This window comes from Leptodactylus fuscus, chromosome 9 (genome assembly GCF_031893055.1).
Source record: "Leptodactylus fuscus isolate aLepFus1 chromosome 9, aLepFus1.hap2, whole genome shotgun sequence".
In the NCBI taxonomy this organism is placed as follows: Eukaryota; Metazoa; Chordata; class Amphibia; order Anura; family Leptodactylidae; genus Leptodactylus; species Leptodactylus fuscus.
The window spans coordinates 12,324,718-12,342,162 of record NC_134273.1 but is presented as its reverse complement, the minus strand read 5'-3'; the positions used below and the strand labels follow the sequence as shown (position 1 = coordinate 12,342,162).

Below are 17,445 nucleotides of genomic sequence, written 5' to 3'. Positions count from 1 at the left end.
GTACAGAGATAATACACACAGTGATGTCACAGTACAGGGATAATACACACAGTGATGTCACAGTACAGAGATAATACACACAGTGATGTCACAGTACAGTATAATACACACAGTGATGTCACAGTACAGGATAATACACACAGTGATGTCACAGTACAGGGATAATACACACAGTCATGTCACAGTACAGGGATAATACACACAGTGATGTCACAGTACAGAGATAATACACACAGTGATGTCACAGTACAGAGATAATACACACAGTGATGTCACAGTACAGAGATAATACACACAGTGATGTCACAGTACAGGATAGTACACACAGTGATGTCACAGTACAGAGATAATACACACAGTGATGTCACAGTACAGGATAATACACACAGTGATGTCACAGTACAGGGATAATACACACAGTGATGTCACAGTACAGGATAATACACACAGTGATGTCACAGTACAGGATAATACACACAGTGATGTCACAGTACAGGATAATACACACAGTGATGTCAAAGTACAGGGATAATACACACAGTGATGTCACAGTACAGAGATAATACACACAGTGATGTCACAGTACAGAGATAATACACACAGTGATGTCACAGTACAGAGATAATACACACAGTGATGTCACAGTACAGGATAATACACACAGTGATGTCACAGTACAGGATAATACACACAGTGATGTCACAGTACAGGGATAATACACACAGTGATGTCACAGTACAGGGATAATACACACAGTGATGTCACAGTACAGGATAATACACACAGTGATGTCACAGTACAGAGATAATACACACAGTGATGTCACAGTACAGGATAATACAGTGATGTCACAGTACAGAGATAATACACACAGTGATGTCACAGTACAGAGATAATACACACAGTGATGTCACAGTACAGAGAAAATACACACAGTGATGTCACAGTACAGGATAATACACACAGTGATGTCACAGTACAGGATAATACAGTGATGTCACATTACAGAGATAATACACACAGTGATGTCACAGTACAGAGATAATACAGTGATGTCACAGTACAGAGATAATACACACAGTGATGTCACAGTACAGAGATAATACACAGTGATGTCACAGTACAGGGATAATACACACAGTGATGTCACAGTACAGAGATAATACACACAGTGATGTCACAGTACAGAGATAATACACACAGTGATGTCACAGTACAGAGATAATACACACAGTGATGTCACAGTACAGAGATAATACACACAGTGATGTCACAGTACAGAGATAATACACACAGTGATGTCACAGTACAGAGATAATACAAACAGTGATGTCACAGTACAGGATAATACACACAGTGATGTCACAGTACAGGATAATACACACAGTGATGTCACAGTACAGGATAATACACACAGTAATGTCACAGTACAGGGATATTATACTATCAGATCTCACTATAAACACACAGAAGATAATGTCAGAGTATATATTGTATATTGTGATATCATAGAAGAGAGATAATGAAAACTCAAGAGAACAGAAAGTAACAGCGAGTCTCGGAAGTCACACATGAAATACGACTGCTTGTAATTTTTTACTTAACCCTTCGATCCACCATAGTCATCACTAACTACATCGCACCCTCTTAGCTGTTGGGCCCCTTTGCAGCTGTTGTGCCAGCTACTATGTAAGTGACGCCCAGGCCTTACAACCAATCCATGTGCGGACGCTCGTCCTCCCCTTCCCTGCAGAGATATATGGCTATGCTCAGAGCCGCCGTCTATAAACTTTACATATAGACACTACAAATTATGATAGTTCCAGAAAGAAGACTCGATAAAAGGGGTAAGTGGTGGTCAAACGATTCTAGCCATTCCGCCGTCGACCCTAGGACACATCCACGGACTGTTCTATCTATTGTCTATACAGAGCTAGAATTTATTGAATCACTTTGGACAGATATTAGGAGATTTCAGGCTGCGGCTGCTCGCAATGTGGCATGTAATGAGGAGCAGCTTGTGCTCGTGTGTTCCCTAAACTCCATGAAGTCACGTTCATCACCGACCATGAAAGGGTGCAGGCTGTGAGAAGTCACAACCAGGCTATCCTAGTATTTGGCTGCGCCAGGTCTATATCCGAATGCAATGGCTAAAGCTGGTTGCAGATATCCGGTTGACGTGAATGAACAGCACAGGCGGTGCAGGGGACACACACGTATATTATCCGTGCACCGGCCATGCCATTGAATAAAGGGGGCCACGGAATCAGGGCTACAAAATTTGAAAGGAATACGACCTGTTCCGTACTTTGCGGCCGGGACTGACGGTTCAACATGAGATTGTGTAATTCACAGTCATGTGTACGGACCCATAGAAATAAACGGATCAGTATTGGGGTTGAGCGATCAGGATCGGAAAAGATCGGATTCCGAACGCCGATCTAGTAAATTTCACGATCGCCATTGGATTTCCGATCCCGATCTTTTCCGGCAGGATCGAGGTCAGACGTTATCTCAAGATCGGCTCAACCCTAATCATGTACATATCATTAATAGGGTTGATCGTTCGGGATAGATCGGATCCTGATCAGCGATCGAGCAAATTTCACGATCGGGATCGGCTGGAAAATGATCGGAAATCGGATTTTAAAATCGATCCTGAAATCTGAAGATCGGCTCAACCCTAATCAGTATGCTATACGGGGAAAACCCAGATAGTACACTGACCACTCATACTGTCATCTTCAACGGGGCTAAGGCAGAGCCTATTCACATGGTTTCCATAATAAACATGAATAACACGAGGGTCTGTTTTTATCCTGCTCCTGTCCATGGTGGCCGATAGTCTCAAATATGCCCAAATTTCCAATAACAATCCTGGCAAATGTGGCTTGGTTCAGCTCAAAATGAAGCAGATTTTGTCACGTCTCCAACTGAGGGTTGGCATTCCTGGCTGGGCCTGGGGCAGGATATAGGGCAAACTTAAGGGTGGCTGGGGTAGGTGTAAAACAAAACAAGACCTACTTACCTATCCATGGGGCTCTGTTGTCCCAGTCCCCTTTCCCGTTCTTGCACCGTACGCGGTGAGCTTGACATGACTGCCGAGACCATAAGTCAGGGATAGGTGATTGTGGTTTGCTGAGCTGCCCCTAAATCCTGGACAACCCCTTGAATGGCTTGGTTTTGTAAAGTTGACATCTCTATATGGGTGTCAGAGGTGGGAACAACCTCTAGTATGGCAAAAGTAGCCTAGTCTGTGGAGGTACGCTTGTCCTAAGAAAGCCAGAAGCCTGATGGGTGTTATTATAGCTCAACAGAATCTGTCAAGATTTGGTGGGATCTGTTTGGAAATGGATCTGTCATGGCTGCCTTAAAGGGGTTGTCCAGGACTATGATATTGATTGCTATGCCCTCTTTACTATTTATCAAGCACAGCGCCGTCCATTGTATAGTGGCTGTGGTTGGTATTGCACCTTAGTCCCATTTCTTTGAATCAGGCTGAGATGTAGCATGATCATGGGACCAACGTATGGAAGTGGAGCTCAAAATCATAATTCTGGAGAACTCTTTTAAGAATGGAAGCCATGATGCATATGTGAGCAGGTGAATAGCATCTGATTGCTCTATCAACCAGCGGCCATTCCTCCAACTCCCCTCATACAATGGGGGCTCAACTGAGCCAAGTGCAAGTGGATAGGAGAAATCCATGGCCGCATACCTACCTGGCAGCATAAAGATCAGGCATGTTGAAATTCCACCACCCACTCCTTCTCACCATAACAGGGAGTGCATCGTACACATTAGATAACTTTTTGGCCTCGCCACCATTGGTGTGTTTACCCCGATATTCATCTAATTTGTAGATGGGTAGCTTGTAGGCAACAGTCAGTACTTGTCATCATGCTGGAGAAAAACAAGACAAGACGTACCCAATACGCCCGACCGAGATGTTTAGACAAAGGAATTTGGGCTCCTTGAAAACAGGATATAAATGAGACGTCTTTATTGTATGGAAGTGGTCCTTTAGAACGCCACTTAATCCTTTTCTGATCGTTCCAGAAAAAGTGATCAGAAGGTAAATCCTAGTAGTAAGAAGCTCATCCTTCCATCTGATCTCAATTACCGTCTTCCTCCTTCTCATCTGTACGCTCAAGGATTCCCCGGCTTGTCCATCACCGCCGGAGCCGGCAGTCACCCCCAACTTCGTCTTCTTCATAAGTCTTCTTCTCTAAGGCCCATTCGCTTGGGCCATGCAGTAGTAAGAGGAAACCGTCTAATCTCCCTGCAATATCCTGTTATGTTTCATACTTAGCGAGTGTTATTTTAGGTTTATTACATTTGGGATTTATCTGCATTATAATCAGAAAAGTGTCCAACCAAAATAATGAGGCAATGCCTCCAAGACCTTCATGTTTGAAGATTAATTTTCCTGCTTTCTTAGATTCAGTGTTCCAGACAACTGGAATTTTGATTGTCTGAGACAACAGAAATTAACAAATTTAATATTCATTTTATATGGCATCGGAATAACCCCCCCCCCTCGCCCCAGCCTGGGCTCTGGCAGATAAGTCAACCTTTTTATCTATGGGGCCTGGATACGGATGTGCGGACCTTACTGTAACGATGAGGTCATTGTGTGACGTTTCGTTGGTGAGTTTAGCAAATCCGTCGCTTGTGTCACTCAGGGTCAGTGCGAACCCTCCGACCTATGAAAGGAAAAGGGATTCAAAAAGTTGGAACTATATCTCACCATGCCGTGCCGTTTTGCTCAGATACTCTTCTTTATGGCATCCCTTTAAGGAATTAACCCCTCCTATGCTTGACATTGGGTAGATGTTAATCGTTGCACTACATGTACAATGCATACTGTGCACACAACGTAGTAATAGCGCATTGCCGATCATTGATACACACTCTATTCCACATCCGTCTGTCACAAGAATGAAAATGGAATCCAAATGTAACATTCCCTAAACCTCTGTAACTGTAAATCTCACCTCCGCCTGCAAATAATTACAACCAGCCGCAAGATGTGGAATGACTACATCTGGAGGGTACCAGGCCTGCAGGTCAAAATTTATTGCCTTAGGGAATGCTTTCACAGTCATGGAGTTTATGAGTGGACCAAGGGGGTTTATTCTGCAGTGATGTAATGGCATTTCATGTAAACTCTGCAGAGAATACTGTGTACACACTGCTACATCTCCCCAGCTACTGTGCATTGCACAACTCACACCCAGCATGGCGTCCTGCATAAACAACTCTATTTGTCTGCACAGTACAGAGATAATACACACAGTGATGTCACAGTACAGGATAATACACACAGTGATGTCACAGTACAGGATAATACACACAGTGATGTCACAGTACAGGATAATACACACAGTGATGTCACAATACAGAGATAATACACACAGTGATGTCACAGTACAGAGATAATACACACAGTGATGTCACAGTACAGGATAATACACACAGTGATGTCACAGTACAGGGATAATACACAGTGATGTCACAGTACAGAGATAATACACACAGTGATGTCACAGTACAGGATAATACACACAGTGATGTCACAGTACAGAGATAATACACACAGTGATGTCACAGTACAGAGATAATACACACAGTGATGTCACAGTACAGAGATAATACACACAGTGATGTCACAGTACAGGATAATACACACAGTGATGTCACAGTACAGGGATAATACACACAGTGATGTCACAGTACAGAGATAATACACACAGTGATGTCACAGTACAGGATAATACACACAGTGATGTCACAGTACAGGGATAATACACACAGTGATGTCACAGTACAGTATAATACACACAGTGATGTCACAGTACAGAGATAATACACACAGTGATGTCACAGTACAGGGATAATACACACAGTGATGTCACAGTACAGAGATAATACACACAGTGATGTCACAGTACAGGATAATACACACAGTGATGTCACAGTACAGGGATAACACACACAATGATGTCACAGTACAGGATAATACACACAGTGATGTCACAGTACAGGATAATACACACAGTGATGTCACAGTACAGAGATAATACACACAGTGATGTCACAGTACAGAGATAATACACACAGTGATGTCACAGTACAGGATAATACACACAGTGATGTCACAGTACAGGGATAATACACACAGTGATGTCACAGTACATGATAATGCACACAGTGATGTCACAGTACAGGGATAATACACACAGTGATGTCACAGTACAGAGATAATACACACAGTGATGTCACAGTACAGAGATAATACACACAGTGATGTCACAATACAGAGATAATACACACAGTGATGTCACAGTACAGGGATAATACACACAGTGATGTCACAGTACAGGGATAATACAGACAGTGATGTCACAGTACAGAGATAATACACACAGAGATGTCACAGTACAGGATAATACACACAGTGATGTCACAGTACAGAGATAATACACACAGTGATGTCACAGTACAGAGATAATACACACAGTGATGTCACAGTACAGGATAATACACACAGTGATGTCACAGTACAGAGATAATACACACAGTGATGTCACAGTACAGGGATAATACACACAGTGATGTCACAGTACAGAGATAATACACACAGTGATGTCACAGTACAGAGATAATACACACAGTGATGTCACAGTACAGGATAATACACACAGTGATGTCACAATACAGAGATAATACACACAGTGATGTCACAGTACAGGGATAATACACACAGTGATGTCACAGTACAGGGATAATACACACAGTGATGTCACAGTACAGGGATAATACACACAGTGATGTCACAGTACAGAGATAATACACACAGTGATGTCACAGTACAGGGATAATACACACAGTGATGTCACAGTACAGGATAATACACACAGTGATGTCACAGTACAGGATAATACACACAGTGATGTCACAATACAGAGATAATACACACAGTGATGTCACAGTACAGAGATAATACACACAGTGATGTCACAGTGCAGGGATAATACACACAGTGATGTCACAGTACAGAGATAATACACACAGTGATGTCACAGTACAGGATAATACACACAGTGATGTCACAGTACAGAGATAATACACACAGTGATGTCACAGTACAGAGATAATACACACAGTGATGTCACAGTGCAGGGATAATACACACAGTGATGTCACAGTACAGGGATAATACACACAGTGATGTCACAGTACAGAGATAATACACACAGTGATGTCACAGTACAGGATAATAGAACTACTGGTTTTATTAAATAAATAAGCACACAGCACCAGATCAGCACCAGATCACAAGCTCTCAGTCCTCACTAGAGTGGACATATAGCACCTGGCTCTTATGTAGGGTATATCACACATATAGTCAGTGTATTGCACATTCCCGTTCCCATAAATTGTCTGCTCTCAGCAAAAGAATAATTTGTTAATTCCAAAACTAAACCCTGACAGAAGTGAGAAGGCTCGGTGCCTGGGCTGGAGCTGAATAGGAGCTTTGTTTGGTGCTGACGTAATGTATACACTAATTGTATATCTTGTATTAGCTCGGTAATGGTCGGGGCTGCATCACTTAATCAAAACACGGGCCGATGGCGGGCGGCTTAATTATCCGCTTCAGTGGGAGCGCAGCTAGCTCAATATTGTGACTAGATTCATTAGAAGGGATTATGGTTACGTTTCTCGCTTCTGTATGCTGTGAATTTTCCATGGTGGTCCGAGCCTTGACTTCTGCAACGCACAGTTTAACCCTTCAAAGGCTGGGGGAGTTTTTGATTTTAATAACGGCCATAACGTAGCAAAGAAACTTTACTGAAATGAGAGGATAAATATTAGCGGTTCTTCGCTTAGGCTCCATGCACACGACCTGGTGCCTTGTCCGTATTCGTCGTCTTTGTCGTATCTATTCCCGTATATACACGACGGTGTATAATCACAGGCCTGTATATGCAGCAGTGAGCCCGGGGCAATACTTAGACCGGGTCCTATACCTTGGCTCAGCTGTTAGGACGTCTGCGTCCCATACTAAAGGCCCGAGGTAGAGATGGGTGAACCCATTAAGATTCTTTTTCCGGTTCGGTTGGCTCGTGTCCTGGAAGTGTCAGACAGAACCGGAAGTGAAATTATTATACACTATGTATACAGTATAATAGGTGGAGGCCCACGGGAGGTGTAAAAAATAAAAAACATTCATACTCTCCTTCCCTCACCTCTTTAGGGCCTCTGTCCAGTCCAGTCTCCTCAGGGACATCATACGCCCAGGGTACCCACTGAGTCCTGTGACTGGCCTCAGCCGTGACATGGGCACGCCAATTGTCATGTCGCTCGGCATGCCCATGTGACCGGTGTGGCCCAATCAAAGGCCTCAGTGGTGACTCTGGGCACCTGACGTCACCAGAAGAGCGGAAAGGTGAGTACAAAGTTTTTTTATTCTTTTCACCTCCCCTGGGCCTCCACCTATTGTACTGTTGGGTCTGAAGAGACTGCAGAGTAGGGGTGTAACTTAAGGGGGTGCAGAGGCTGCAGTTGCACAGGGCCCAGGAACCTTAGGGGGGCCCATAAGCACTGGCATCAGTATTGAGATTGCAGCTTCCATCTGGCCCATAAACCAAGGAGACCCACAGATTACCCGAACCACACTAAGGTGGATTAAACTCCTTAGCACCTGTAACCATCACTATCAAGAATTCGCTATAGGGATGAGGTAGGGGGCCCCGGACAAAAGATTGCATCGGGGCCCACAAGACTATAGTTATGCCACTACCCCAGAATATAATAATTCACCACAATACACATCCCGGTGGCCATTTGAGTTTGTCGCAGACAAATCCCATTGTTCGGTTGTGTTAAAAACTGAACAATTTGAGATATTCAGATTGAACCTAGCTTGTGACAAATTGGTTTGGCCTTCTCTAGTCCTGAATTTAAGATTATGCCGCCGGCATAATCATGTACAGAAAACTATCGCTATCTGGTTTTAAAATATTAAGAAAAAAAATTGGTGGTACATTCCTATTAAAGGGATACCATCATATCAAAAATGTATATCTACCCTAAGACCGCCCACTGGACTCCTAAGCAAAGATGAAGCATGAAGGAATGAATTACAAGGTTGTACTGAATCTATTCCTACAAACCTATATATCAATCTACTCAGCCTATCCTGCTCTATAACATGCTGCCTTCATGTTTAACGGGACGTGTTCCCTTTAAATATATTACAATTATAATTAGGGGATCCATACCAGTCACCGGCCCATGTTCTTTTTTTTTAATGTAGATTATGTGCCCCATATAGGGATCACAATGTATGTTTTTTTCCCCTATCAGTATGTCTTTGTAGAATGGAAGGAAATCCACGCAAACACGGGGACAACATACAAACTTCTTGCAGGTATTGTTCCTGGCAGGATTTGAACCCAGGACTCCAGCGCTGCAAGGTTGCAGTGCTAACCACTGAGCCACCATGTTGACCCCCAGTCCACGTGACATGGCATCTATTATCTGACTTGGTCAAAAGGCAATATTGGACTGTGGTTCCTTCGGCCCCACAGATAAAATGATTCCCCTGGGAAATAGACCATAGTACCCTTCATATTTGGGTGTCTTCTGCTGGACCAAACCCACCGGAGGATCCCCTGGTACTCTAGTGGGTCAGTCTGACACTGACAATAGGAAGCGGGCAGGAAAGGGTGTATTATATTGGAAATATATTATAAATCTGGAATGTTCTTCTACAATGCTGTAACATTTATAAAGTCTCTTCACCCAAATGCGTGAAATATTTTCACAACCTATAAACCGAACATGCAGAACATCAGAAAGTCGCCGTGCAAAAAAATCCACTCCAGCGTTTCCCTTTTTAGGAGTCGTCGTAACGAAAACTGGTGAATTCCCAAATGGGTTTAATTAAACCTCTCTTAATATAGACACGAGCGGGGTCTGCGCGTCCCCCCGCGCTCCGAGAAGCGTCTCCTATAAATCTTCTGGTGCAAATGAAACAAAAATGGATGTTTTACATTCTACACGTTCGCAGTCATTATTAGAGAAGTTATTTTCAAGGCTTATTAGAATCGCTGCTATTTTAATACAAATACTAAGTAATCGCAGGAATAGGTTTTATTTTTTTTTGCCAAATCCAAATTCAGTCCCTCTGCTGTCAGCCATTGTAGTGTCTGGAAATGAACAAGACAGGCAGCCATTGTTCCCTGCCTGGCCGTTCAGCTCCGGAGGACTCTTACCTAGATTGTTTTGAAGCCTCCGTGTCCTGCCGACTAGCCATAAAGGCAGTATATAAGGAATGTGCAAAAGTTTTAGGCAGGCGTGGAAACAAAATGCTGCACGGTAAGCTTTCAGAAATCAAAGGGTTAAATGTTTATTTCTGTCAATTCATAAAATGAAGTCAATGAAGAAAAGAGAAATGTAAATCCCATGAATGGTTGGTGTGACCTTTGGAGGACTATAAGAAAAATTTGGTAAAAATATTGGAATATTGAGCAAATATTGAGCCTCTAGGGGGCAGCAGCTGTCACCCTTACAAGGAAGGGTGACAGCTGCTGCCCCCTAGAGGCTCAATATTTGCTCAATATTCCAATATTTTGATATAAGTCATACGTCTATTTAGGGTTAGACCTAATTTAACCCCTTGCACTTCTTTTTTCTGTAGTTCGAGGGCTGTAATAAAGCATTTTCCAGGCTGGAAAACTTGAAAATTCACCTCCGTAGCCACACTGGAGAGAGGCCATACTTGTGTCAACACCCCGGCTGTCAGAAAGCCTTCAGTAACTCCAGTGACCGAGCCAAGCACCAGAGAACACACCAGGATACGGTAAGGAATGGCGAAACATATAAGGATTAGGCAACATGGAGTGGGTGTCTAAGACTCAGATATTGATGGCCTATCCATGGTCAGGTCACCAGTGCGCACCCACCAATGAGCCAAAGTGGACGGCTCCATATACAATGGAGGGTACCTGGAGCTGTCTGATTCTGGAGCCGTACATTGTGGAAATCTATAGGCGGCAATGGATCGGCAGGGGTGCTGTGTGTCGAAGTCCCCTAAATCTGATATTGATGACCTATCCCAAGGATAGGCTACCAATATCTAAGTCTTGGACAAATCTATTCTGACCCCATGAATGCGGCAGAGCCTGTAAGGTGGCCCATGGAGTCCCTATGGCTCTGTATTACATGTACAGCTGCAGGGTGCCTCTGTTTGGTGCTCTGTTATGGAGATGCAGGGGGCTGGGTGTCCCTTGTCCACCTTTGCAGACTATAGTTATATTGTACCGTTGCATCTTAAGTAAAAAAAAAAAAATTGCAAATTTGCAAATAGTCTTCATAAAAAAATGCATTACTGTATTTCTGATATTGTTCCCTACCGATTGCTGGGATGTCCAGTATTGTTTTCCTTTCCCCTGTTCATTACTTTATTGCTGTTTTACCTTTTTTCTCTTGTTACTGACAAAACTTTAACAAAAATTACAGTTATTAAAAAAAATGCATTACTCTTTTGTGCCTACGGCTACTGTGCAGACCAATGTATCTCCATGGCACAGACAACAACAAAATACAAACCCTGTGTAGTCTGACCCCGCAGTGATGCTTCTTTCTACCTGTCCTCTGCATCCTGCTAATGTAACACTGATATGTTATATTCAAAAGACCAATAGTGATCCAGCAACCAGATTTGCATTAAATTAAAACTTTTGTTTATTAGTCCATTTGTTTTAAAATTTCTTTAGAAAACCAGTGAAAAAATATAAAAAGGACACAGCACTTACATGAAAAAACTTTTTCGGATTACATGGAACAATGGACACACGATGCTTTAACCGCCTACGCGTTTCAGGGTCAGAGCCCCTTCCTCATGGCGAAGTAAGGACTAAATGTAAAAGGGTGGTTTACTTATACCTTCCCTAGCTAGATGTTAATTAGCTGGGATTAAACACAGTTGTGTTCTGGCATGAGCTGCCATGTTGATCAAACCTGCTATACATACATTTACCTACATTTAACACCAACATAAAACATATACTATAAACCATATTGAATACAAGTGAAAATACAAAAAAAGAATAAAAATGGAATTGAAACTATAAAAACAAACAAACGTGTTCCGTAGATCTTGTATGTTCATTCCTTCCTTATTTATATGGTTTTACTTGTACTGGTAAGTATTTGAACTAAACTACTAAACAAAGGAAATTTAATCGAGACAAAGCCGATTACGAGTCTAACCAAGTTTACAGTTGGCAAAATACCACGTCAACATCAACTCCCAAATCTATCTTAAAAAAACGGAAAAGATTTAACCAATCGGGAAATTCCACCAATAATTCCTCTATGTCTAGGAGAGTGTCATTCAGTTCCTCAGAATCGGATTTTTTGGAGGACAAGGGAGCACAACAGCATCAAAAAAACGAACAAAACCATGCTACAAGGAAAGGAAACACAGAGGGGGTAGAAAACACAAAAATAAAAAAACCGAGATATTTTACCCGCAGAACAAGGGATCATCAATAAAAGGAGATGAAATACAACCCATACCACAGAATCCTGAATGTAACATGAAACGTGAGGACACATCCGTCTTGAATTTGTCTTCCCACATACTTACCAAGGATATGATAACTCTTTTGGACAAAGGATTGAACTTTGTACCAGCCCAGACGTTTAATCTTACGGACACTCTATTGGACGTTAATAAATTCGTTCGATCATTAACGATAAAACTTCATTTTTTTGATACACAAGATAGGGTAGATGGAATTACAAATGATATATTACAAATCCCCAAAAAAGCAAATGAATATAATGAAATGATGTTTAAGGAACAAATGAGTCTAATTAATCTACAGCAATTAGAAAATAGTGAACCAGTACGGCAAGTACACACCACAGGTATTGACGTTAAAAATCCGTATTTTTACCCTATTAAATCCAGAGTGCCAAGTTTGGATTCCTTTCAGCATCTGATTGAGAGGGATCTTAAACTTTTACATAATGAACTAACACAGGCTCGATTTAAGGATAACTTAACATCAGGGGAACGTGTAGCTTTAAAACAACTAACTAATAACAAAGCCATTATAATTCGAATGGCCGACAAAGGTGGCAAAGTGGTGGTTTTAAACAGGGAAGATTATGTCACAGAAGTTTTCAAAATATTACATGACACCACAACGTATAGGGCATTAGATGTTGATCCTACTGGCATTTTCAAAACTAAATTAACAAGTGTGGTGGAGGAAGGGGTTAACACAGGTATAATATTGGAGAAACATAGTAAATATTTAATACCAGAAAATCCAATTATACCTGTGTTTTATGGGGTGCCGAAAGTCCACAAAGGGATTATACCCCCACCCCTCCGTCCAATCATATCAGGGGTTAATTCCTTGAACGAGAACATCTGTTCATGGTTGGATGAGCTTCTCCAACCCCTGGCGACTAGAGTGCCAGGCTTTTTGAGAGATTCAAAAAGTGTTCTCAAACAGTTCAAAAATTTCGAGTGGCAAGAAAATTATGTCTGGCTGACATGCGATGTGTGTAGTTTGTATTCTTGTATACCACATGATCAGGCTATCCTAGCCCTGTCCCACCATCTTTATAAGTATTCAGATTATTCGGAGGAATTATGTGAATACATCATTAGTGTGACACAATATCTGTTAACACACAATTACTTTTGTTTTGATGACAAATTTTTCCTACAAATCTGCGGTGCCCCGATGGGGGCCCGCTTTTCCCCATCATTGGCCAATATTTATATGGCATGGTGGGAGGAGCTGTTCATTTACACAGATGAGAACCCTTTTTCACTTGACATGTGCTGGTACGGCCGCTACATAGATGACCTCCTATTAGTATGGTCGGGGGATGTGGCGGCCGTACCAGCATTTGTGCAATACATCAATAATAACCATCTAAACCTCAAATTCACCTACAGCATTCACCCAACAACTGTGAACTATTTGGACATAAGTTTCGAGGGAGATGCTGTTGGAAAAAAAGTTGAGAGTAGTTTATATAGAAAACCTAATGATGGAAATACAGTCTTGCATGCTACCAGCAATCATCCCTTCCACACAAAAAAGGCAATCCCTATGGGAGAAATGGTTAGAGCAAGGCGCTCATGCTCAAATGACAACAAATTTCAGGAGGAAGCGAAAAAAATCACACATAGACTAAAAAAACGAGGGTATCCAATGTGGTCTTTAAATAGAGCTAAAAATATGATTGATAACAAAGATAGATCATCCCTCTTACAAGACAACAGGCAAAGTAACAACAAGGAAAAGTTTGAAGGCACATATTTTTGCACAAATTATAACAACAATTACAAACAGATCACAAGTATAGTACGTAAATATTTGCCCATACTTCAGCAGGATGAAATCCTTACAGAAATCTTACAAAAAGGATGTAGATTTATATCTAGAAAAGGCAAATCTTTGTCGGACATCCTTTCACCTAGTAATTTACCAAAAATGACAACCAATACCAAAGAAACATGGTTGGATTATCATGGTTTCTATAAATGTGGGGGAGTACGGTGCCAGACATGTAGATATGCAAGAAAAACTAATGTTTTTTATAATAAAAATTCTCACAAGAAATATACAATACAAAGTTTTCTAAATTGCAAGTCGGATCATGTGGTGTACGCAATCTGGTGCAACACGTGTGATAAGTATTATGTGGGGTGCACAACTAGAATGTTAAAAACTAGAATAGCAGAACACATAACGGATATTTCCAAAGTTACCTCTGCCAATGTGTCAGGTGCATCCAGACACTTCTCCCAACAGCACCAAGGATCCCTGAAAACTTTTCAATTTTGGGCGATAGAACAAGTTGGGAGACCACCAAGAGGAGGGGATTGGCAGAGGAAATTAAGGAAAAGAGAATTTTTTTGGATCCTGGAATTAGGGACTAGGTTCCCAGAGGGTTTAAATTATAGAACTGATCTATCATATTTCTATTAATCACACCGTTATAGCAAAAAATTTCCAAGTATACATAGCTATAGGCAAATGGAGGATTGCCACAACAGTAGATATTCCACAAGATCACAAGAGGAATTTTTTTTGGTGGAAAAATCTAACATGGGCCGGGTTACGAGTGAAAACATCCAAAAACGCATGTACCGGGAGATATATAATTATTCGGCAAAATTCCATTTGTTACACAATATAAAGACATCCCTGTTTTAGAATAGCATCCATCAATCTATCTGCAATAGGTTTATGGTACAAATACGGTTTTGATGCAATTACCAACTAAGGTGTGTACATTGTAGTTCTTGAATTAAAGGTAGATGATGCGGAATAATTCGCTCATATCAGAAATATAATAGCATTAATCAAAAGCTGGTTTCACTTACCTGTATAAGGGTGAATTCACACTGAGTAAACGCTAGCTTATTCTGAACGTAAAACACGTTCAGAATACGCGGCGTCTAAAGCAGCTCCATTCATTTCTATGGGAGCGGGGATACGAGCGCTCCCCATAGAAATGAATGGGCTGCTTCTTTCACTCCGTGCAGTCCCATTGAAGTGAATGGGGAGTGCCGGCGTATACGGCAAGCTCTGCTCATGCCGGAGCGTACACGCCGGCACTCCCCATTCACTTCAATGGGACTGCACGGAGTGAAAGAAGCAGCCCATTCATTTCTATGGGGAGCGCTCGTATCCCCGCTCCCATAGAAATGAATGGAGCTGCTTTAGACGCCGCTTATTCTGAACGTGTTTTACGTTCAGAATAAGCTAGCGTTTACTCAGTGTGAATTCACCCTAAGAGTTAAATCATCCTGGTTCGGCAGATATATCCTATTCGTTCATTACATGCACGAAACTAGTACAATATAACGTAACATAGAAGCTAATATGGGAGATCACATGATACATGCTGTTACTAGTTTTCACGTGACCGACGTAGTACGTATCAACGTAATAGGAAAATGAGGTAACGGATGGTTACAAAGAGAAAATACACATTTACTCCATACAGGTAGATCGTTTTCATTGAAGGAGAGTCAATAATACATAACATATACACGAGAGGATTATAAGAATCCTAGACATAAGATTGTAGTCTATATGTTATAAAATTGGGGATACCTAGTTCAAATACTTACCAGTACAAGTAAAACCATATAAATAAGGAAGGAATGAACATACAAGATCTACGGAACACGTTTGTTTGTTTTTATAGTTTCAATTCCATTTTTATTCTTTTTTTTGTATTTTCACTTGTATTCAATATGGTTTATAGTATATGTTTTATGTTGGTGTTAAATGTAGGTAAATGTATGTATAGCAGGTTTGATCAAGGTGGCAGCTCATACCAGAACACAACTGTGTTTAATCCCAGCTAATTAACATCTAGCTAGGGAAGGTATAAGTAAACCACCCTTTTACATTTAGTCCTTACTTCGCCATGAGGAAGGGGCTCTGACCCTGAAACGCGTAGGCGGTTAAAGCATCGTGTGTCCATTGTTCCATGTAATCCGAAAAAGTTTTTTCATGTAAGTGCTGTGTCCTTTTTATATTTTTTCACTGGTTTTCTAAAGAAATTTTAAAACAAATGGACTAATAAACAAAAGTTTTAATTTAATGCAAATCTGGTTGCTGGATCACTATTGGTCTTTTGAATTTAGTATTGGTACCTGCACCGGCAGGATTTCATAGTTCTCCGTGCACCATATTAGCAGGACAAAAGTATGTTGTCTGCACTAGGACCATAGAAAACCGAAGGGCTGAGACATATATTTTTTCTTTCACTGATATGTTATGAAGAAGTATGGGACAAAGTATATGGCTATGACAGCAGAATCAGACTACGCGGGGTGTGTGTTGTCTGTTACCATGGAGACACATTGATCTGCCTAACTGCTGTAGACACAATGGTAGAATATTTTAATGATTGTTTGTCTTTGTGGATGAACGTAAGCAAGGCTAAGAAAGGCTATTCGTCTCCTATCTTTAGATGTCTTCTCTGCGCCGCTGTTCGGTATATAATCCGATTTTTTCGGTATGCAAATGAGTTCTCTCGCAGCACTGGGGGCGGTACTCAGCGCTCAAACAGCACTGGGGGCATCCCCAATGCTGCGAGAGAACTCTCCAGCGACACTTTCATCTTTTTCAGGAACGGGTCTTCTTCACGTCTTCTTCCGAGGGTGGCTTCAAACTTTTGGGCCTTGGGCAGAGCCAACTGTGCATGCCCGCCGGCCACAAGAAAACGGCAACTTACAATACTGTGTAAGCGGCCATTTTCTTTTAGCTGGCGGGTTTGCACAGTTGGCTTTACCCCAGGCCCGAGGCCTAGAAGTTTGAAGCCAATCCCCGGAAGAAGACACAAAGGAGACCCATTCCTGAAGAAGATGGAGGTGGCGCTGGA

General features: G+C 41.6%; 2 protein-coding genes across 2 annotated transcripts in view; both read left to right on the top strand.

The window, feature by feature from the left end:
- The window catches only part of GLIS1 (GLIS family zinc finger 1), a 72,944-nt gene that overhangs the window by 42,677 nt on the left and 12,822 nt on the right, over nucleotides 1–17,445 (top strand). The window contains exon 4 of the mRNA XM_075287797.1: nucleotides 10,709–10,870. Within this exon, the coding sequence (XP_075143898.1) occupies nucleotides 10,709–10,870 (162 nt within the window). The remainder of the gene's footprint in view (nucleotides 1–10,708; nucleotides 10,871–17,445) is intronic.
- The window catches only part of YIPF1 (Yip1 domain family member 1), a 98,539-nt gene that overhangs the window by 72,576 nt on the left and 8,518 nt on the right, over nucleotides 1–17,445 (top strand). The window lies entirely within an intron of this gene.